The sequence below is a fragment of the Paroedura picta genome, chromosome 5 (genome assembly GCF_049243985.1).
Source record: "Paroedura picta isolate Pp20150507F chromosome 5, Ppicta_v3.0, whole genome shotgun sequence".
Classification (NCBI taxonomy): Eukaryota; Metazoa; Chordata; class Lepidosauria; order Squamata; family Gekkonidae; genus Paroedura; species Paroedura picta.
In genome coordinates this window covers 78,146,760-78,168,666 of record NC_135373.1, presented here as the reverse complement: position 1 = coordinate 78,168,666, position 21,907 = coordinate 78,146,760, and the positions used below count along the sequence as shown (strand labels likewise).

The 21,907-nt window shown below is 42.9% G+C and overlaps 2 protein-coding genes across 4 annotated transcripts in view; one reads left to right on the top strand and one right to left on the bottom strand.

Moving 5' to 3' along the window:
- Positions 1 to 1,030: 1,030 nt before the first annotated feature.
- ATP23 (ATP23 metallopeptidase and ATP synthase assembly factor homolog) lies at positions 1,031 to 13,172 on the bottom strand. Its single transcript, XM_077338657.1, has 6 exons — positions 12,945 to 13,172; positions 10,312 to 10,357; positions 10,118 to 10,199; positions 7,693 to 7,830; positions 3,490 to 3,573; positions 1,031 to 1,497 (listed from the first exon to the last, which is right to left on the bottom strand). Exons 1-6 carry the CDS (start codon positions 13,108 to 13,110, stop codon positions 1,294 to 1,296), a joined length of 720 nt encoding a protein of 239 aa, XP_077194772.1. The 5' UTR covers positions 13,111 to 13,172; the 3' UTR covers positions 1,031 to 1,293.
- A 28-nt stretch (positions 13,173 to 13,200) lies between these two features.
- The window catches only part of RPAP3 (RNA polymerase II associated protein 3), a 29,251-nt gene continuing 20,544 nt past the window's right edge, over positions 13,201 to 21,907 (top strand). Inside the window, exons 1-5 of one of the 3 annotated variants that reach the window (XM_077338654.1) lie at positions 13,201 to 13,341; positions 14,989 to 15,171; positions 17,965 to 18,102; positions 19,557 to 19,679; positions 20,916 to 21,043. In XM_077338654.1, the coding sequence (XP_077194769.1) occupies positions 15,019 to 15,171; positions 17,965 to 18,102; positions 19,557 to 19,679; positions 20,916 to 21,043 (542 nt within the window). In that variant the 5' untranslated portion in view covers positions 13,201 to 13,341; positions 14,989 to 15,018. Of the gene's footprint in view, positions 13,361 to 13,481; positions 13,918 to 14,988; positions 15,172 to 17,964; positions 18,103 to 19,556; positions 19,680 to 20,915; positions 21,044 to 21,907 lie in introns of those variants that run through there. The other 2 variants (XM_077338655.1, XM_077338656.1) reach the window with 2 other exon arrangements.

The following is a 21,907-nucleotide window of genomic DNA, read 5'->3' as shown; positions in this document are numbered from 1 at the left end:
TGTGCTTCTTTTAAAAGTTGATTTTTACAGTTCTTTAAGTGTTTTGTTCTGGGAGGTCACTGTAGCCCCCAGTTTGGTAGCTCTTGTACTTGTTGTAGTAGGTTGCCAACTTTGGGTACTATTGTTCTGCTCTGGTTTGCTTCTTCTGTCAGAGCTGTTCTCACAGGGTAGTTCTGTCAGTGCTTTCTCAGGGTATCTGGCATCAAGAGAGGAAGGGAAGACAATTGTAAGCTGTTTTGAGACTCCTTTGGTTAGTGGAAAGTGGGGTACAAAAATCAGCAGCTATTCATCCTCTTGACTTTTCTGTATTTGTTGGGAGGGAGGCTGGATGGGAAAGCCTGTGATGATTGAGAATGGATTAAGCGCTTAGGCCACACTAAATTTACCAGTAGCCTGCTGCATTTCCCATCTTTGGCTTATATGCAAGTCGATAAGTTTGCCCAGATTTTGTGGTAAAATTAAGCGCCTCAGCTTATATGCGGGTCGGCTTTTATGCAAGTATATACGGTACCCTTTTTTCATCATGCTTCTTAAGACCCAGGTTCAAATCTTGGTCACAATTGTTTCTTTTGCTTTACTATATTGTTTTCATGTTCTCCCATCATGTCTCTAATAGACAAAGAACTAAGCAGTCTTTCCAGAAGTCTTAATGAGAAGGCTTCCATAGGGAAATGCAGAGCTAAACATTCTCAAATCTAAACATTAATATACCACATTTCTCTCAGCTATTATGAGCTTTGTTGATCAGTACTCATTTAAAAATTCCATTGCTGGAAGGCACCTTAGAAATTAAGGTATCTTTGCGCTGTCCCAAATATCTACAGCTACAAACTCAGGAAGATCCCCCAAACCCTACCTGTTACTTGCACTCCAACTGTGTATGCCATAGTGCCACTTGTTTGTACTTTATTAGATACCCTATGGGTATTTGTCCTACAATGCAGTGTTCTATCACACTATCCACCTCTGGCATTTTGCAACCTGAACTATTCATTGCTTAACAAACTAATCACAAGAAAACATAGATGTATATAGAAAAATTAATGAATTTGTATTTATTTGAGGAAGACACATGAGAAACTAATTCCTGGCAGAATGCCTGCACGCATTTTCATGCATGCATTGAATTTTTTTCTGAAATCAATTCCTATGCAGAATTAAACACAGATCTGAAGAGGAAATAACAAGGATAGCGCCCTCTTTTTGGAGTTGGGTTATCATCACTATGTCAGTACAACTCATCTTCTGCAAATTGTCCTCAAATGTTTAACACCTAGAAATCGACAGTTCTGTCTATACATTTGCGTAGTATCGATGACGGTTTTGAAAATCTCTATGTGCATATTTTGCATCCCGTTTACTATGAGGCACTCTGCCAAATGGTTCATGATCGTTGAAACAGGACTCAAAGACTTCATCCACAGCTTTCTCGGCCCTCTCTTTGTTGATCTTTCTAACAGCCAAGATAGAGCGAACAGCTCTGTCTCGTACACAGGTCTGGGAGAAGACAGGAAAAAACAGGGTCAATTAACAAGCTATGAAACTGTGATGCGTTTACAATAGTCAGTGCCGAAAATTACAAAGCACAGGAATGTTTCAAAAGGATTATAAAAGCCATGTTTGCTACGATTGCTCAGAAGGATACTGCTCACTGAAGCAAAATTGACTAGTTTCAATTTTCCATATAGCTTTGGGAATGTACCGAGATGCTCAGCTTGACAACCAGTATCAAATTGTTTATGGTGGATATATACAAGGTATGAGTCACTCCTTGGAGAACAGCTGCCTTAATCAATGCAACTGTGGTGGAAGCAATCTGCCTTTAACAAAAAGGAACCTATTCTAACATTTCATCTTACCTAGCTGAGCTCCCATTCGATGAACCTCAGATATTGAATCACTCAAAGACACAAATTCAAAGAAAGCTGACCTGGCACAGCCAGTTGCTGATTCAAAGCTAAGAGAAACATTAGCATTTATCTGAACATGGATTAGAACCACACTGAAACAAGCCATTTTCCCACTTGCCTGAGAAGCAGCTTTTCAGGGCAAGCCAACAACAGTATCTACCATTCCAGCCATCACATCTGTGTTTCTCCAGTCTAAAAACAGCTCCTTAAGACTGCTTAATGATTATTTTACTTATCTCCATCATACTCTTCTTTTTACCCCAATGGACACCTAAAGTAACTTGTATAGTTCTCTACCCACTTACGCATGTATTCACCCTTCCCCTCTGGAATTGGATTTTGGGACAGTTTTAGAATAGGATATTTTTTACTGCCACATATTGTTCCCAACTGGGGTTGATTGTAATGTATTTTATCTGTTTAGGGTTTTTTATTGGGGTTTTATTAATTGTTGTAACTTGCCTCGAGACTTCAGAGGAAATAATAATAATAATAATAATAATAATAATAATAGGTTAGGCTGTGAGTGTGACTGGCCTGAGGGTACCCAGCAAATTTCCATGGCAGAATCAGGATTTGAACCTGGGCCTTTCAGATCCCAGTCCAGCACTCTAACCGTTACACTACATAAGATAAACATCTTCTTGAGTGCAGAACTGGGAGCTGCTACACCTGGGCCCCTTTGGCTTTCTGAAAGGGCTGAGAGAGACAGCTTTTCTTGTATTCTAATACTTATTTCAATTAAAAGATGAATAGGACAGTACTCTCTACATCAGTGGTCCCCAACCCCCGGTCTGGGGACCGGTCCCGGTTCGTGGATCAGTTGGTTCCGGGCCGCAGTTCCTCCTCGTCCTCCTCCCTGGCTGCAGCCTTGGGGGCTGCCCTGCCACTCTGCCGCCGGCTCACCTTTGGTGCTCTCCAGCGGCCACCATGGCTGGGGCTCCCCCTCGGCGGGGCACTGCGCAGCTGCTGCTGGCAGCGCCCCCCAGTGTGCAGCAGGAAGTCAGGGGCACCAGCGGGAAAGCAAGTAGAGCAGGGGCTTAGGCAGCGGTGACAATGCCTCAGTAAAAGACTACCCCCCCCCCCGGACCTCAGCAAAATTATCAAGCATTGACCGGTCCCTGGTGATAAAAAGGTTGGGGACCACTGCTCTACATGACACAGAAGATGGTGGTTAAATGGGGGGAATAAACAAGGAAAGACAACTCAGCTTCTGCTCTGAAGTTTTTTTTTTGCAATGCTAGCATGCCTGAGTGTGTACCAAATTTATTTGTTGGATGTGAATAAGTTGCATACTGTGGTGCTCATGTTCAGAAATAAATGTGCATTCACACACACAGAGTAGCCAGGATGTTGCAGAAGAGAGAAGAGCAAAACAATAGCTGAGGTAGAGCCACAGGACAAGACAGTAACACTGCAAACAGCAATCTTCTCTCAGTCTTAGTGGTCCGCTTTGTCTCTGCAGTCCCCCTTCCATCAGAGGATTTGAGCCTCAGAATCACAGGGACAGTCCTGCACAGTGGACAGCAACATACAAATACAACTCTCCTGTGTCTTTCAGGGGCCAGGTGCAACTTACTTGACGGTGCTGCTTCAAACCAAATTTAAATCGGGCCATTTCGTTCAAGGGTGAGCAGTCCCCACTGAGATTAGCTGCTCGAATCTGGTAGAAAAAGAAAACAAAAAAACCAGCAGCACAGGAAAAGGTTATCAGAAATCTGCCAATGCAATTACTTATATCAAGTGATCTCTAGCCAAGTAATCAATAACCAATAGGCTGGACCAATGAACCTCTAATTTTCCTTAATTGTCTCATATCATAACAACTTAAAGCTACAGAATTTTGGGAAGGAACAGAGAGAAATCTATCTGCTGGATATTCAGGAAATGATTGAAACTGACCGGTTATTTACAAAAGAACATTTAGTAACATTCCACATAGAAACATTTCTGTGTCACCTCTGCAGGGAACGTGCCCACCTAAACAGAGCACTAAATTCCTTGCTCTTCAGCAGTGTCAACCTGGTCACAAGCAGTCACCCAGTTGTTTCCTTACATCGCACAATAACAATTCCACTTTGTTTCACAAAACAGATCTTTAATACCATCAAATGAACAATCCCCCTCAGCAGTGGTACCAAGTTGTTGTTGTTATTGTTATTATTCGATTTCTTTCCCACCACTCCCTACAGGCTTGTGGCGGGTAACAGTAGTCTTAAAATCCCCCATTAAAACCCGCACTAAAAGACTATAAAAATACCCAACACGGTGGTAAATACCCAATATGGCGGTAAATACCCAACGGCGGTACTCTCCCCTACCCGAACAAGGACATTGGTGGATGGAGGGTAATGATGAATACTTCAGACCCCCAGGGGGGGGCAATGTTCTTCCTCGCCAATCCCAGCCTCAACCATAGACCTGGTGGAAGATCTCCATTTTAGTTTGAAAAGGTGGTTGAAAGTAAAGGAGGGTTGAAACTCCATAGGAGTAAGACATTAGGAATTATTTCATTATATCATTATGATTCTTTATTTAATTATTAACATTTTATAGTGAGCTAAGTAGAACTATTATTCTTCTGTCCTAATCTATACTTTGGATTTTTTTTTAAACCACCCACTTGAAAAAATATTAAGGATCAAGTTTTAAAGGTCCTACAAACCGTGGTTAGAAAATCAGTATATGCCATGGAACCCTTATTGTGAGTTGATTTGCGCTTGAAAATCCTAATTAAAAGTCTTTTGTTATATTTGTTTGTATTTTGTTTGATTTTTTTTTCCTCTCTATCAATTTCTATCAGAATCTTGCTTAGAGAGGACTTTCGACTGAAGATGGCGCCATACTAGCCGGGCTTGTGTCGGGCTCTTAAGCCATGCTGAGGGTCAGGAGCAAATGCACCTGGCAGACCTGAGCAGATACGAGATCTTGCTCGCCGGTCGCCCCAGGAACCGGGAACGGCATCCTGAGGGTCCTACAGATCCGTGGAGACTGAGTTCTCCGGATCGCCGTGGCATGTGCTCAAGGTCATGATGCCGCCCTTGTCGTAAATAACTTTCTAAGCTTGAAACAACCAGCTGACCCTACATTCTTCCCAGATCATCTTTTACTAGACTGACAGGAGCCGGAGTCTGCAACAGTAAAGACTGTGAGTTTTCTGGGTTTTCCTTTTTTTCCCCACAAGCTCTTCCCCCCCTCCTCAACCAATGTACAAGTGAATCCTTTCGTTGAGTGGGAGGCTCCCAGCTAAATACTCTCATTAATCAAACAAAGAGAGAGCTTAAAGAAAAGAGAGACTTTAAAGATTTGTTGGAGAGAGTTCAGTTGGGGACGCTGACTTGATACGGAGATCGACAAACTGATAATTTTGGATCGCTCGAGCTCCCGCGAGACTTCACAAGACTTTCTGTTTATAGTTTGTGACTGCCTAGAACTATGGAAAAATTAACTAAGGCACAGCTTTTCCATTTGTTATGCGAAGGGAACTCAAAGATACTGAAAGCAGTCAACAAGGTGGAAAAGGAAATCCAAAAGACTAAGAAAGAGCTTTTAGACAAAACCGACGGTTTGAAAAAAACAGCTGATGAAAACACAACTCAGCCAACAATACATCAAACGAGAATTCAATGTCCGGAAGTTAATCAACAGGAGGGGGAGAGAGCTGGGGATGTTAAAATCAAAAGCACCTTGGAAGAACTTGGGAAAACAGATTTAAGGAAGGAAAGCACCAAAAACCTGGAAGTCTATTTAGAGCAGGAAGTGATTTGGATCAACAAAATAAACAGAATCTATTCAAAGGCGACAGCACGCAGGAAGCTATCAGGAGATATCTCTGTGCGACTAGAGGAAGAGATCGGATTGACAAAGTATACAGAGCCTACTTAAAGGCGACTGCAAACAAGAATCAAGCAAGAGACTTCTTTGGCCCTGACAGAAAGGCAACCAGAAATACTCTATGCAGGAACCATCAGGCGACATGGAAAAGAATACAATTTCATTTTCTGCGACCACCTGAAGAATGTGATGAACAGTGGAGCACTCTCTTGGTTTCCTGTGGGAAAGACAGCAGCAGTAACTCTTAGGTCAGGGCCAATATATGAAGGGAACTGTCTTTATGTTACCTAAGACAATAATAGAATATATTCTTATAATAGATTATACTCTCATATGTATCAACAATTACTCTGCTAAGAAAGATGGTAATAACTTCTAGATCAGGATCAATATGTGATGGGAACTGAATATGTATGCTAAAAGAGGATGATAAACTATACTTCATATGTATTAACAAGATAGCAGCAGTAACTCTTAGGTCAGGGCCAATATATGAAGGGGACTTTATATCACCTAAGATGATAATGGAATATACTCTTATAACAGATTATACTCTCATATGCATTAACAATTATTTCGTTAAGAAATATGGTAAAAACTTCTAGATTAGGATTAATATGTGATGGGATATGTATGTTAAATGAATGTGAATATGTATGTTAAAAGAGGATGGCAAACCATATCAGCTGGTCGCTTTTTCTCTTTTACTTTCTGTAAATGCTTTATATAATAATAAATAATAAAATTATATTAAAAAAAAAAAAGAATCTTGCTTAGAATGGTTCAGTTTGGTCCAGGATAACATTACAAGGTAGTTGATTTTTCCTGATGGTTTTATACACTAAATATGCAATCCAAATGCCATTGAAAAGATTTAAATCGCAAATACACTATCTGTATCATCCCATGATTCTATTTGTCCCATTTTCTCAGGAGGAGCAGCTAATTGGTCTAATGCCACAGTGAGCCTGTATTTTAGGTAACAGAACTAGACTTCAAATTCTACAAGCAGAGTTCTACAAGACTCATGAGGTGGAATCTCATCCTCACTTCCCCCCCCCCCTTTTGCTGACACAGCTACCACCAACAGGCCACCCGACTGTGGGGGATAGTAGTGGTGAGGACAGCTCCAGCTTCCCCCCCTCCCTCACAACTAAGCACTGTGCTTCAAATTTTAATACAGAAAAAGAACTGTATATCTAAACTTTGGGGAAGCACCGTTCAGCCTTCTGACAAATATATTCCCCACTACCCCCATTTTCAGGATGATGCATCACCACCTTTTATTTATTTACACAGATGAGGCTATATCCTGGAAAAGAACAAGAGTCCCATAGCACCTCAGACTAACAAAATTTGTGGCAGGGTATGAGCTTTTGTGTGTCACCGCTCACTTCTTCCAGGACTATATGCTATATCAATCAATTGAATTAGGCTTAAATATTTCACATCATTTATTGTCTGTATTTTAATTCCCTAACCACTCCCCTTTAAAATAGCTCTTTTATAAAAGTTTATCACAGTTAACAAAAATACTATGGAACTCAAAAAGATTGGTGGCTTTGAAATATGCTTGCACCCTCATGTTCTGCTGCTTTGTAACTCCCCCTTTTCAAGATGGTAATTTCTTGAATTTTATTTATAGTTTGAATACAGCCCTAGATTGCTCCCATTTACAAGAACAGAATAAAAAAATGTCTTTGGACTGGAACAAAGAAAATCAAGTCCTAAGAACACAGGGAACAGGCCCCATTAAATCTCATGGAACTTCCATCTGAGTAAACCTGTTTACGATTGCTCCTGAAATCATTCAGCTGAACTATAGTGATAATAATTTTTAGATTAGGTGTTACATGTATTAGGTATTACATGTATACATTAGGTATTACATGTATGTATTAGGTATTACATGTATACATCTATAGCAATGTTAAATGCTTTAACTTACCTCTGAGCAAGCTAAGTGCTTAATGTTGTTGAACCAGTCCACGTGTGCACGGCAGTGATCAAAGGCATGGATAAGTTCATGTGTGACTACTCTGTTCATGTGCGATTGGTGGCGAATGTTGTTTTCACATAGAACAATCTGTAACACAAATACAAAAAGAAGTAAGGTAGATGATACCTTTACTTTATATCTATTTGCTCTACAGCCCTGAGCAATATATTCTGTCTCAACTTTTTCCCTTTCACATACTAAATGAAAACGCTTGGGGACAGTCATCACCTGAGATGTTAACTGGATTTACAAAATAAGGTAACAAAAAACCTACAGGGGAACCTGCAAAATAGTAAAACAGGCATTAAAAATATCAATCTTAAAACTACCTTGAACCTCACAAGCCACTAAACATTCTCCTTGAGTTAATCAAGCCCAGCACAGGTGGGCAAAGAGCTGTTTCCACTCTTCCCCCTAGGAGCTAAGTAATGCAAGCACTTGGTGAGGGAGAGATGCATTTCCTTTTACTGAAATGTGAAGAGGCAAAGGTAGGATGACATTCCAACATTTACAGACCAGTTTTTCTACATGACACATGAGGGAACAGGGAGAGGGAGGACTGTCAGGTCACTTTACAGCCTGAAAGAAAATAAGATTTCCTCATCTCTTCCCCATTTCCCATTCAGAAAGCAGCATGTCGGGTAATAGGGACTGAATCCACAATTTTGTCTCTCCAAAGAAGGAGAGGCCAGCCTAATAACCTTTCACTGAAGCACTCCAGCTTTTCTGTCCCCTGGCCACACTGAACACACCCAAGACAATAAACTGTTGCAATGCTTCTTACATATACATTTATTTATACTTGGTATAGTTGTTAGGAGCACGGACTTCTAAACTGGTGAGCTGGGTTTGACTCCACACTCCTCCATATGCAACCAGCTGGGTGACCTTGGGCTCACCACAGCACTGATAAAGCTGTTCTGACCGAGCAGTAATATCAGGGCTCTCTCAGCCTCACCTACCTCACAGGGTGTCTGATGTGGGGAGAGGAAAGGGAAGGAGATTGTAAGCCACTTTGAGACTCCAGCTCTTCTTCTATTTATTGAACACCACTCCCAGCACAGCCAACTCATGGCAGTTTACATACATTTAAAGCCCTCCATAGGCCTGTGTAGGGAAGAAGCCTATCTTCCTGGCCCGGCCTCAAACAAATGCCTGACGGAAAAGCTCCATTTTACAGGCCCTCCTGGGCTGAATCTGCATGGAGCTTTTATTCCAATCCCAGGTCAATTCAGTCCCTGCCATCTCCACTGAATGCGATTTCCATTTTGATTTTGTCCAATTTAAATTTTCCCTCTGCAACAAACATGATTGATTCAGAGTGACCCTACCTTTTCCCTGTAATATCCTAGAATGGATATAACCCTCAATATTTGAAAAATCAGTGTGAGAAAGCATGCAGAGCATTGCCTGTTCCAAATTTGCTGCTGAGGTGGTAGAGAAGCCATGATTGACCAAGCTTCAGATCCCTGTTCCCAGGTTGCAAGCTTGCCTTAAAGGGGAAGCCTTAACTTCTCTCAGCAGGGGCTCCAGAAGCCCTAACATCTCTCAGTAGAGATTTTCCTCTTGTATTTTTTCACCCTCTTCTGCAGTCTCCAATCCTCTCCTCTCCCCCCCCTTCAAGAAAAGAAAGAAAGAGGTTCCTGCTGTGCTTGGCTACCCTCTCCCCTTCTGAGCTTCCCTAACCATGTGCAGAACACTTATCTGTTTCAATGGGGGGGGGGAGACCCGAGTTCAAATTGATCTGGATTCAGCAGGATCCACAATGGAATAAACAAAGTAAGTGCAGATTCAGCCTAGAAATCAGCACGAAGGAGAACATGAAGAAAAGATTTCTGCAATGAATGTAAGCCCAGCTTGCTATGGCTAGTGTTCCTTGCAGCCTGGGTTTTCTTATGAGTTGCTGCCAATACAAACTTTATCACTGCTAATTTGGTATAGGACAAAAATACTGTGCTATTAACTTGAATTGTATTTCTCTGACCTGTGATAGATTATTCCCATTCTAACTACTCTTCTGATGGAGCAGTTAGAGCGTCGGACTAGGATATGGGATACTTGGGTTCAAATTCCTACTTCTCCATGGAAATATACTGGAAAACCCTGAACCAGTCACATATTCTCAACCTAACCTACCTCACAGGGTTATAATGAGGATACAATGGAGAAGTGGAAAACAGTATATGCTGCTTTTTGTCTTTACTGAGAAGAAAGGTGGGATATAAATGAATAAAAATCCATTTATAAAGTGTATACTCTTTTCAAACATTTAGTAACTTTGTTACATTCTCAATGAAATGACATAGACTCATCAGTTTAGAGAAAAATCATGCAAAATCATGCAACAATTTTTCTTTGCTAATACAATATCTACCTGTGACGTTGAAGAATCAAATCCACCACTAACACACCCATCGCACTCTTCACAGGAAAAGTGTCGGTCTTTGAAAACAGTGCTAAGAAACAAAAGTATTGTGATACAGGCTAAGTACAAGCATGAGTCCCAATTTTATCACAAACATAAATACAATAAATATATAAAATAGTGTTGTTTTAACCCTTACTTACCAGCCAGAACTGTTCATGGCATCAAGCAGCAGTTTAGCATATGGACCTAGAGTAAACAGCAATGCTATTATACATATTCCTAAGCAAACTTCTTGTGCAGAAAATAAAGCAACAGGACATTAAATAACAGCGTTTACTGATATGGTACATTATTTATTGATTTGAAAAAGAAACACTGCATTCAGAACTGTCTGTGATGCTTTCACTAATTTGTGTGTGTTTTATTTTGGTGTTTTAATTTAATGAGGGGTGATGTGCATTTATATGCAAGTTTCTGTAGATTAAAATGCAAGCCTGTAGAGGCAGTAGATAGGTAATTGAAGTGCATTAAGATTGGATACTAGCTGTAGTCTAGGGCAGTGGTCCCCAACCTGCGGGCCACGGCCCGCTGCCGGGCCACGAAGGCCATGGCGCCGGGCCGCGGCTCCCTCTCCCTGCCCCCCCCCTCGCAGTAAAAAACTTCCCAGACCGCAAGCTTGCGGCCCGGGAAGCTTCTTACTGCGGGAGGGCGGGGAGAGGGAATCAGGGCCGGGCTGCGCATCGCCCACAGGGGTGGTCCACGTGGGCGCAGCCCGATGCCCTGCTGGTCCCCAGCCTCAGAAAGGTTGGGGACCACTGGTCTAGGGAGCAGTTGACAGGATTGCAGACAGCTGAAAAGGAGAGAGTGAGGTGCTGTGAAGTGCAGTCAGAGGAATCTGTTAAGTTATTAGCTTAAGTAGCTAGCCAGGATAATTAAGCCTTGCACAAGTTATGAAGCAACTTTTTGAGACCTTCTCTAGAACCATCTGTAAACCGCTCCAGCAGAGTGGTATTAAATAAAAGGCTAAGGGCTAAGTGGGAGGAGAGTGGGCGGGCGCTGTCCAGGATAAAAACTTGGAGGAGCGAATCAGGAGCCGCAAAGCAGCTCCTGATTCGCTCCTCCGAGTGGCACTCCGGAGCCAAGTGGCCAATTGGGAGGCGTGCAAAGCATGCCGTCCCATTGGGTACTTGGCCCATCTTCTGAACACCTCGCCGCCGACTCTCCACTCCTCCGAAGCAGCCATCCTCGACCCTGTGCCCTCCAGACGGTGAGTCAGCCGAGGACGCGGATGGCCACCGGGGAGGAGGCTGCCCCACACCGCAACAGGCAGGGAAACCAACTTTCCCTAAGCCCACCAACAGCCCTTGCCGCCCCAGGGACCTGCCCGCTACCACCCCCCCGCCTGCCCAACCGACTAGACCACTGCCGCTGTCCGACTGCTTCGCACCCCCACCCCATGCCCCACCCTGCGCGTCCCTTGCCGACCCACCAACCATTCTTCTTGCCCCTACCTCATTTTTATAAATGAGCTTTACCTCTAGTTAACAATAAACACACAAAAATGTTTACAGTATTATACTTATTTATGTTTAATAGGTTCACTATATTATTTAATGTAAAGGATCCCCTTTTACCTCAGAGACACCCCCAAGCACTGACCACTATCATTCTACCATAGGCAACTAAGCCATTCTGTTCTTTCGTTCCAACTCATAATTATAAGGTGAGAACCTTTGGTGGCAATGAAAATAAGTAAGGTAAGAAAGCAGCAGTAAGAAAGTAAGGTAAGAAAGCGTCTTCGGAAGAAAACAATGATTCACCTATCTGTGGCCAGGATCCTGGCATTAAAGGCTCATGTTCCCATATTTCACAAATTTACAGATGTAATTACAGATGATGTTTGTAAAATCCCAGTTCTACTTCCAAGAATCACTACTCACACGACTACTTCCCCCACCCAATGATACATTGCTAAAAGTTCTAACCTAATGACTGTACTTTACTCTGCAATTGGCTGGCCCACACTGGCAAACTGGAGCCTGTTCTTTTGAGATAAGAGACCCAAAGTCTACAACCTGTTCTCAACAATAGTAATGTATGAAGTGCAAATCCAGACACTTTGGGTTACCTCAGATCTAGCTCGCAAAGACAAGGAGGCAGAATGGACCATCTGCACCAATTCAAAATGGTGGCTAGAGATGCAGTTTTGGACATTCCTTTGCATGAAAACTATAAACCCTCCCTGCCAACAGAAAGTTCTCATAGTGGGGACATAGATTCTACCACCTTCCTCTTGGTTTGCCATGATCTCCAATTTGCAGGGAGGATTTTGATGCAAGAAAATACTCCAAAATGTGACCCTCCCGCTGCATAATGAAGGCAGTTCTCCCACCCCTATGTCTAGTGTATACGCATGTGCACATTAGCAAGATGTGTCCCCTTCCCCACTTCTTGAGAGTTAACTTCTCTGGCAAAGGACCTGAATCATAAAGTTCCTGAAAGTCAAAACGAGGGCCAAAGAGAGGAATTATGGTAACCTGTTAAACTTATATTTATTGTTAGAATTGTTACCGTTATGATGCTGTGACTGTTATTAATGTATGACGTTCTGTGTATCCCACCACGCTCCCTGGGCGGTATGGGAGAGCGATATACAAATCGAAGAAAATTAATAAAGAAAGAAAGCGGGACACAGGGCTGTCACTTGCCCGGGGAGTGTGCGTGTCTGTGGAGGGGGTGGGGAGTAGGAGCACCTCCGCTCTTGGCCAAGCCCAGCCCGGGAAGGAGAGCCTCTGCCCCGCCCTCCCGCCTCCTTCCCCGGAGTGGCGCTTACTGGTGTCCAAGGCGATCTTCAGCATCAGCTGGCACTTGTGGTTGAAGGTGAAGAGGCTGTCGCCGCGACGCCGGTCCTGGATCAGGCCATACCCGAAATCATCCTCTTTCTCAATGCTGCTGCTGCTGCTGTTTTCCGACTGCGGCGGCGGCTTCTCAGAAGCCATCGACCTGGCGTACTCAAGCACAAGGAGGGAGAAACGCTTGGTCTCTCCACTTGTGCCTTGACGGCTACCGTAACCATAAAGCTGCCTAAAACCTCTCGCTCCCGCCTCATCGGCTTCTCCAATCACAAGCCGGATTGGGAGGGGCGTTTCTCGGCGGTGTCGCGGCAGTAACCACGATAGCCGGAGCGGCGACAATGCGCATGCGGGCAGGAGAGAGTCACAAACGTAAAGGTAGATTCGAGAACAGGAGGTGGGCGCCCTGGGGGCTCTGGGGCGGGTGGGGGTCGAGGTGCGCGCCGCCGGGGCGTCTGGCAGGAGCGGGACGGGGGGGGGGCTTCGTCCCGGCGGCCCTGGGAGCATCCTTGGGGCCGGCGGGCAGAGAAAGTCGTCGCGCGGGAGGAGGGTGTCTCTCCTCGAGCGCGCACAGGTTCCGCTGCCTTTCGCGGTTCTCTTTGCAGCCTAGAAACCCTTCTGTGCAGAGGGGCGGCAGGCCGGGACCATTGGTTTTAATGGGCTTAGCCTGGAGCGATTGTGCTTGCACTCCGCTGTAAGGAGCGTCTCAGTAGCCGGGTGGGTCCGTGGAAGGCGCGTGTGTGAAATACCCAAAGCGCAGCAGTACCACTGAGGCCGGCTGTATAGGAAGGTTGGCTCTCGGTTGTCGTCCGTTCTGAGCTGGGTCGGGGAGTCGGAGCCGCAGACATCATCCCTGAATTGTCATATCATTATCCCGTGCTTTCCTAAACCCCCTCTGACAGGATCTTCTCTGAAAGATCGCCAAGTGCGGGTCCAAGTTGCGTAGTTGGGAAGGTGGGTGTGTAGGTCTCACACGTGCTGCTTTTCCTGCCTCGGTCCCCTCTGCGCCACTGGAGCGCTTCTTTCTCTGTCTCGGGCCAAGTGGTAATTGCAAGATCGTTACGACAGTGTCGTATTACAGCAATCTGTTGCCATGGTCTCTTAACTTCCCTGTGCTTCTGGAGTATTCTGTTCAAAAAGTTTCAGTTACATTTATATTGATGATGATAAGGCCTCCCTCCTCATCTAGACCTATTCTGCCCCAAATAATGCTCATTCAACTTCTTTAAACTCGGCACTTAAGAGACCTCAGTCTTATTGGTCCTCTGCAAATTATGCATACAGAATCAACTCTGTATATTTATTTTAAAACATTTTGCTGTGAAGAAGAGGCATGTCACTTCTGCAGACACAAATTCCCAGCTTTGATAACTCCAAAGCCATGCATCAGTGATCATATCTTCTTAGTAAAAAAAAATTGCTGAAATTTATCTTCTAGAAAACTCTGAATGGATTAATGGAATTCATTTACCAAAAACGTAAATATTGCATAATATACAGCCTCATGCTACAATTAAAATTAAAAACTAATTCATAGTTTTTGATAACCTTTGAGGAGTAGATTTTTCCTCAATAAAGCATTCTGTTTAAAAATTGATTTAAATATTAAAAACAATTTTTAATTTTTAAAAATCTGAGTTTAAAAAGAAACACTGATTTTTATCCATCCTATGCTCTAAAATGCTGTCATATCTGTATGGCATATTTGGGGACATGGTTGTCATCTAACTTGGCCCTAAATATTTGTAAAGCAGTGAACAGGATTGAGCACCTGTACAGTTTTTGTGCTGCCAATATCACCAGAAGAACTTAAAATTACTGTTTGTAGACTTTGCATTTGGTTGTGTTAAGTCATTGCACTCCTGTTGCATTTGGATTAAACCTTTTGGTTACTTGAAGTTCTGTAGCTTTCTTGGGGGAACAGATTTTCATAGCCTCTGACTAACTCAAGGATGAAGTCCTATGGAGTAATTCAATTTTCCCAATGCATTCTTTCCTTCCCATTCCTCCTTCTCCCCTTACTAGTCTTGATTTTCTCCAACACAAAGAAACCAGATGACTTCACCAAATAAAGCAATAGAGTTACAGCTGCAAGTACGGCAGAATGCAGAAGAATTACAAGATTTTGTGAAAGACTTAGAAAGCTGGGAAAAGGATATTAAAGAAAAGGATTCAGATTTAAGGAAGCAGAGTGGAGCCCTAGTAAAGGTAAATGCCCTGCTGTAGTATTAAGATATGTGAATGTTAAAATACAATGTGTACCTCTTAGTTTGATCTCAAATAGAACTGATAAAACTATTCAAAGTGATTGTAATCTACCTTTAATTCAGTGGCCAAAAAGTTCATCAGGTAAATGCATCAGGTAAATAAACTATAAAACTGTTTTAGTTTCAGCAGAATGTATTTAGCATTACAGTTTACCTGTGTGTTGTATCCAAAGTTGAAACTACTGGGTTTTCATTTCTTGTACAAGAAATGAGCTGGTTTGCTATAAGAGCAGTACAGAAATTGAACAAGTAAATAACTCCATATGGAAGCTCAAGGCAATTGTGCACTGGCAGTGGTGCTTTTGTTTGATGGCAGTCTGAGCAATAGTGTTGGTAACATATAGTAACTGATAGTGTGTATATAGGGTTGCAGGAGCCTGGAAATCACTGTTCTGCAATTAAGGGACCTTGTGTCAGTTACACTTTGCTCAGCCTTCCTTGCGGGCTATGACAATAACATGAATGTAGGGTTATTTATGCCACTCTTGACTTTCTTGAAGAATGGCAAAGATGACTGTCAAGTAAATGAAAATATTAGTGTTAAATCACTTCTGTTACCCCAAAGGGGAACCTCTCAGTTTCTCAAGTATGATTCCAGCCCTTGTAGTTCAGAATCCATTAATGATTATGGGCTGGATCCAGACCACATTGGCACTTTATGTGCCCCTCATGTCATTCTGCAGGGTCTCCTCTCCTCCAGGAGTAGTGTTTTGTGGAGATCAGTGAAAGGGAGAAGGCAGGAAAGTTCCATTCTGCCATTAGAAAATTTAGTCTTGATCCAACCTAAGGCCATTGTTTGTTATTTATATTGTAAACCAATCCGAGACAGCTGGGCCAAGGGGGTGCAGTATAGAAATTGAATGGATGGATGGATGGATGGATGGATGGATGGATGGATGGATGAATGAATGAATGAATGAATGAATGAATGAATGAATGAATGAATATTGCAGTCTCATATCTGTATCTGGAGCAAATACTGCAACAACTAATAGCAAACTGCAAGTACTGCATTAGCCAGTGCAGATTTTGTATTGACAGGCTAGTTTTATAAATGAAATATATTCATTTATTTATTAGATTTCTACAACCACTCCCAACACTTAAAACCATATCTGTTCCAAAATGTACACAACAACAGCAGAAGCCAGTACAATCAGAGTAAAACCATAAAAACTACTCAGTCAGTTGACATCAGTTGGCACTTCCGGTATCCTGCTCGGTAATCCCTTCTTGCAGTTCATATCTTCAGGGGGAGTGTATTTTGGAGGTAACGTTTGATGGCTTCAGGCTGCTCTCTTTATCCGAAGTGGACGGGTTGCTGGGGAGGATGAGGGCAACCACCTGCCCCCTTGATCCCTGTCCGTCTTGGCTCCTTAAGGGGAGGGATGGACGGATAAGTGAGCAGCTCAGGGATATTGTTAACTGCTCTCTCCAGTTAGGGGAGTTTCCTGAGGTGCTGAAGGAGGCGATGGTGTGCCCTCTCCTCAAGAAGCCATCCCTGGACCCACATGACCCTGCAAGCTACTGCCCAGTAGCACATTTAGCATTCCTGGGTAAGGTGGTGGAAAGGGCTGCGGCGGACCAGCTCCTAGCGTTCCTGGAAGATACTTCGGCACTCGATCCATACCAGTCTGGCTTCCGCCCTGGTCATGGGGTGGAGACTGTGTTGGTCTCCTTGTTGGATGACCTCCGTCGCCAGCTTGACCGAGGTGGCTCTGCTGTGCTAGTTCTTTTAGATCTGTCGGCCGCGTTTGACGTGGTCGATCACGAACTGCTAGCGAGCCGCCTTGCCGGTACGGGGATAAGGGGTACAGCTTTACGCTGGATACGCTCCTTCCTCCAAAACCGGACACAGAGGGTAGCCGTGGGAGAGGAAGCATCGGGCCCTTACCGACTCCCTTGTGGGGTCCCACAGGGCTCGGTGCTCTCTCCTACATTATTTAACATCTTTATGCACCCTCTGGCTCAACTGGTACGGAGCTATGGGCTGGGTTGCCACCGGTACGCCTCTGGGCTTGATCCGGAAACTGCAACTCGTCCAAAATGCGGCTGCTAGAGTCCTCACAGCTACACCATGGAGAACTCACATCCAGCCAGTTCTGAGGCAGCTGCATTGGTTACCGGTCGCCTTCCGGATCAGGTTCAAGGTTTTGGTTTTGACCTTCAAGGCCATCCGTGGTCTAGGCCCAGCATATATGAGGGACTGCCTTTTGCCCTATATCCCCCGCAGGTCTTTACGCTCTGCGGGGGCTAACCTACTGGTCGTTCCCGGCCCCAAGGAAGCCCGCCTGGCCTCGACTAGGGCCAGGGCCTTTTTGGTCCTGGCCCCAACCCGGTGGAATGAGCTCCCGGAAGAGCTGAGGGCCCTGCGGGAATTACCAGCATTCTGCAGGGCCTGTAAGACGGAGCTCTTCCGCCAGGCTTATAACTGAGGCCGGGCGGAAAGAAGATCAGCCCCCCTCACAAACTGGCGGTAGAGAGCGTCACCCCCCTCCGTAGTTGAGGATGCTGAGAGCAAATGAGTAGATTACGCCATCACTGTTGCCATTACTGCAAATTATCGGTTTTTATTGTCGTTTTATGGTTTTAGGGGACGGGATTATGTAAGCCGCCTCGAGCCTTCGGGGGGAGGCGGGGTATAAATATAATAATAATAATAATAATAGTAATTTATATCTCGAAAATACTAAATGTTGTGTGAAAGTGAAATGCCACATTTTTCTTTGTTTAGGATTTACCTCCAATTCGAAATGAAGCTTATAAGAAAAAGAAGAAGAAAGTTAAGATCATCTCTAAGAAAACCACAGAAGAAAATAAAAAGAACAAGATAAAATCTTATGATTATGAAGCATGGGGAAAACTTGATGTGGTGAGTTAATCTTTTAAGAATTAGACTAAGCCACATTACAGCAATTCTAATTTGTGAAGTTTGGATATGCAATGTTCAACCTTATATGGTACTTGCAAATAAAATTTTGCATTGTTGCATTCTTTAATAAGGTTGCACTAAAGCAGGGCTTAAGTGATCACATGTGACTGAAGTTGCTTTGTAAAAACTAATTGTTGATTGAAGTCGGTTATCAGCAATTTTAAAAATTGAAATGTCCCGATTAGATAGTTGTATTATATATATACAGCCATTCATGTGTCGTATGTTAATTCTGTAAAGGACTTTGGGTTTTTGGTATGCTAAACTAATTTCATGTCTACTGATGATATTAATATGCACTCAGTGATATATTTACACTTTTTACCTGTTAAAAAATCAAACATTCATCATTCAAACTATTTTTATAACTTTACAAAGCCAATGAATGTGACCTATATGTGTGAATTATTCTTTGCTTTGAATTTCATTTGGATATATAGTTGTGTAATTCACAAAAAAGATGGGGCTTCTTGGATGAAGTATGTCTGCTTTAAATTGAATTAAGGTTCTTGTTAGACTAGCTTCAAAGCCCATTTATGAAAAATGGGCTTTGAAAGGGGGTAAGGGGAAGGGAAGGAGAGCACCCCACACACACACACACACACACAGCTTACCTGGCAGGCCTGGTGGCAAGCAGCAGCTACCCCTGGGTCAGGGGCGGCGCAAGCCATCCCCGGGACCAGGGGCAGCAGAGAGCCGCCCCTGAGTCCAGGAACACCTTTGGCCGCATCTACAACATGGCGCGTGGCATTCCCAAGACCAGGGGCGGTGGAGAGGACCCCCAGTGGCGGGTGAGACAGCAGAGATCCACCCCTGGGCCCTGGAACGCCTCATGCCACGTTCCCGGGCCCAGGGGTGGCCAAGAGGTCCCCCGCCGGGGGCAAGGTATCACCAGGCATTCCCAGACCCAGGGGCAGTGAAGAGGCCCCCCGCCGGCGGGCGAGGTAGCGGAGAGGATTCTCTCCACAACAGGTACCCTGTGAGGTAGGTGGGGCTGGGAGAGCTCGTACAGAACTGCTCTGAGAACAGCTCTGACAGGATTGTGACTAGCTCAAGGACACCCAACTGTCTGGGAATCAAATTCAGCTCTCCATATTAGAAGCCACCATGCTTAACCACTACACCAGGCTGGCTCTGACAATCTGATACTGCTTAGGTAATCTTTATAAGAATGAAATGGAATAGCTGAAAATTGGATGAGAAGATTATGCATTCTAGCACTAGTCTAGAGGTGCTTGTGCCAATAAGAATTTTTTTTAGAAAACAGGATTCTTTTTCTGTAATTTAATTTCAAGAACTGATAATACCAATTTTCTACTAACACAATTTTTAAAATATCTGTTCTACTTCATTTGACAGTTCTTCTAACTGTCCTTAAATGTACTTCATTTCAGGATAAAATCCTTGAAGAACTGGATAAGGAAGACAGTACCCATGACTCAGTATCTCCAGAGTCAGATTCTGAAGAAGACGGGATTCATATAGACACAGAAAAGGCCCTAAAGGAGAAAGAAAAGGTTATTGCCTTGTTTTAAAATGAAGGACATCAAATTCCTGATAACTGCTCTCATCATCAGTTTTTTTTGTTTCTGGAGGGGCTGGATCTGAATTATTGCAACTTGTCTCTGTGCCCTGTGGTTGTTTTTTATTTTGAAAAAGTTGGTAGCTAAGTCTGAGTTTCAGAAGTCACTCTCACCTATCTAAAATTGCAAGGTGGATATCCAGATCTCTCCAAGAACATGTGATTGTTCTTCACATCCTCAAGGAAGTAAATGGAAGTGTTCACTTCAAAAACATCTGGACCTCAGTAAAAAATAAAATCCCATAGTATAGGGAAGCCCCCGTTCTTTGAATCACAGCTGCGATTTATAGTTTATTTGGCACCATCACTCTTCTAGCCATGATACTGAGATATGATAGATTTTTCCCCCAAGATAAATTATAATTCTAAGGCAGTGAGCCAAAAAAAATGCTAATGTATCAAAAAGAGAGAAAGGAAGCCATAACCTTTGCCAACAAAAGCAGCCTTACTCTGCTCTGACTTTGTTGTTACCAGAACCCAAGTGGAGTCTGAATAAATTAGACACACACCTCCCCGGGTTCACCTAGCAGTTGGATTTCCCCTGTAGTGGAGAGGCATGAGATTAGAGGAGGAATAAATTCACTCCACCTTGGCCTAAATATGTTTACAGTGAGATAAGGCCTGGAGCTTTTAGAAATGCTTATCGTCAGGTCGCCATTTTCCCAGAAGTCTACTTAATAGACTTGTTTTTTGAAGGCTTACAAAAAAATGCTTATGTTATTGTGAGTACCTGCTTATTTGTTTTTAATTAAGAAATATTTTAATGTAATTGCTTGCTCAGGCTAGACTTGGAACAGTGTTTCTATATTCAAGCCTCCCAGATTGTTAATGCCAATAGAACTTATTCTCTGCAGCACAAACCAGGTTTGCTGTACTAGTCTTGGCTAGTTGCATATAAGATGTCAAAACTCAATGCTATGATTACTACTGAATCTCATTAGAAGACAAAAGAACATGGTAACTGTATGTATGTATGTATGAGGTTAGGCTCAGTTCCTCCCAACTTCAATTAAAGTAGTTCTGGTGGTAGGTAGTGAGGAGACCATTCCCTGTCTGAAACCTCTTTATTCCTGAAGCAGGCCGAGTGACCATAGAGAGGTGATAACTTGCAGTACTCTACTTGCACTGTCTAATTTGCATGTTGTCTCCTTTTTTTAAAAAAAAACACCAGGGCAATAAGTATTTTAAACAAGGAAATTATGATGCTGCAATAGAGTGCTACACAAAAGGAATGAATGCAGATCCTTACAATCCAAATTTGCCTACGAACAGAGCATCTGCTTTTTTCCGAATAAAAAAGTAAGGCTTATATTGTATACTTGTATGCTTTGCTTGCTGTATAATCATAAGAAAGAGGTTAATGATAAGTTCATTGTGTGCTTATCCTTGAGGATTCTGTTATGCTATCACCATTTTTCCTTAAAAGATTCTGTTATCTTGGGTCTAATTCAAAAGGTCTCATTCAGATTGTATTATTTAAGAAGCTAAATCCTCGAGACTAATTCATTTTCAAATTCACAAGTTGCTTAGTATTAACTTTTAAAAATTTGAACAGGAGAGAATTTTTCTCTCTCATTTTCTGAAGTAATCTAAGAACTAAAGCTCTATGCTATATATTGTAGATCCGCTAAGTAAAAAAGAGTTCAAAGGTAAAAATAATGCACTACTTAATTACCCGCAGGTACTTTAATAGAAAGAGCCCCTCCATTGATGAAATCTGAATATTACTGTTGTCCTTTCATCTCATTGTCTCTAAAATCAGCTCTTTTAGAAATATTAATGTTTTAAGGGAATATCACCAATCCTGTCAGAGTGTATGTTATGATCAAATCTTAGACTCTCTGCTTGAATACTCTTCAAATCAGAATGTTACTTGCTGAATGAGCAGTCAATCTGAGAGGAGCTTGCATTGGGGAAGTCAACAACATGCTATTAAAGGCTTGTTGTTGTTGTTGCATTGTTCACTTCAAAAACATCTGGACGTCCATGCCCCCCCCCCTTGTATGTAATCACCAAGTGACTTCTTTTTCCCTTAAAATTCTCATAGATTGCACATTTCCATGACTACAGCTTTAGAGATTCCTCAAAAAAAAAGCAAGCTCATGTTTTGATAACTCCTCCAGAATTAGGTCTTTCAGTGACCAAAAACATACACTTTAATTT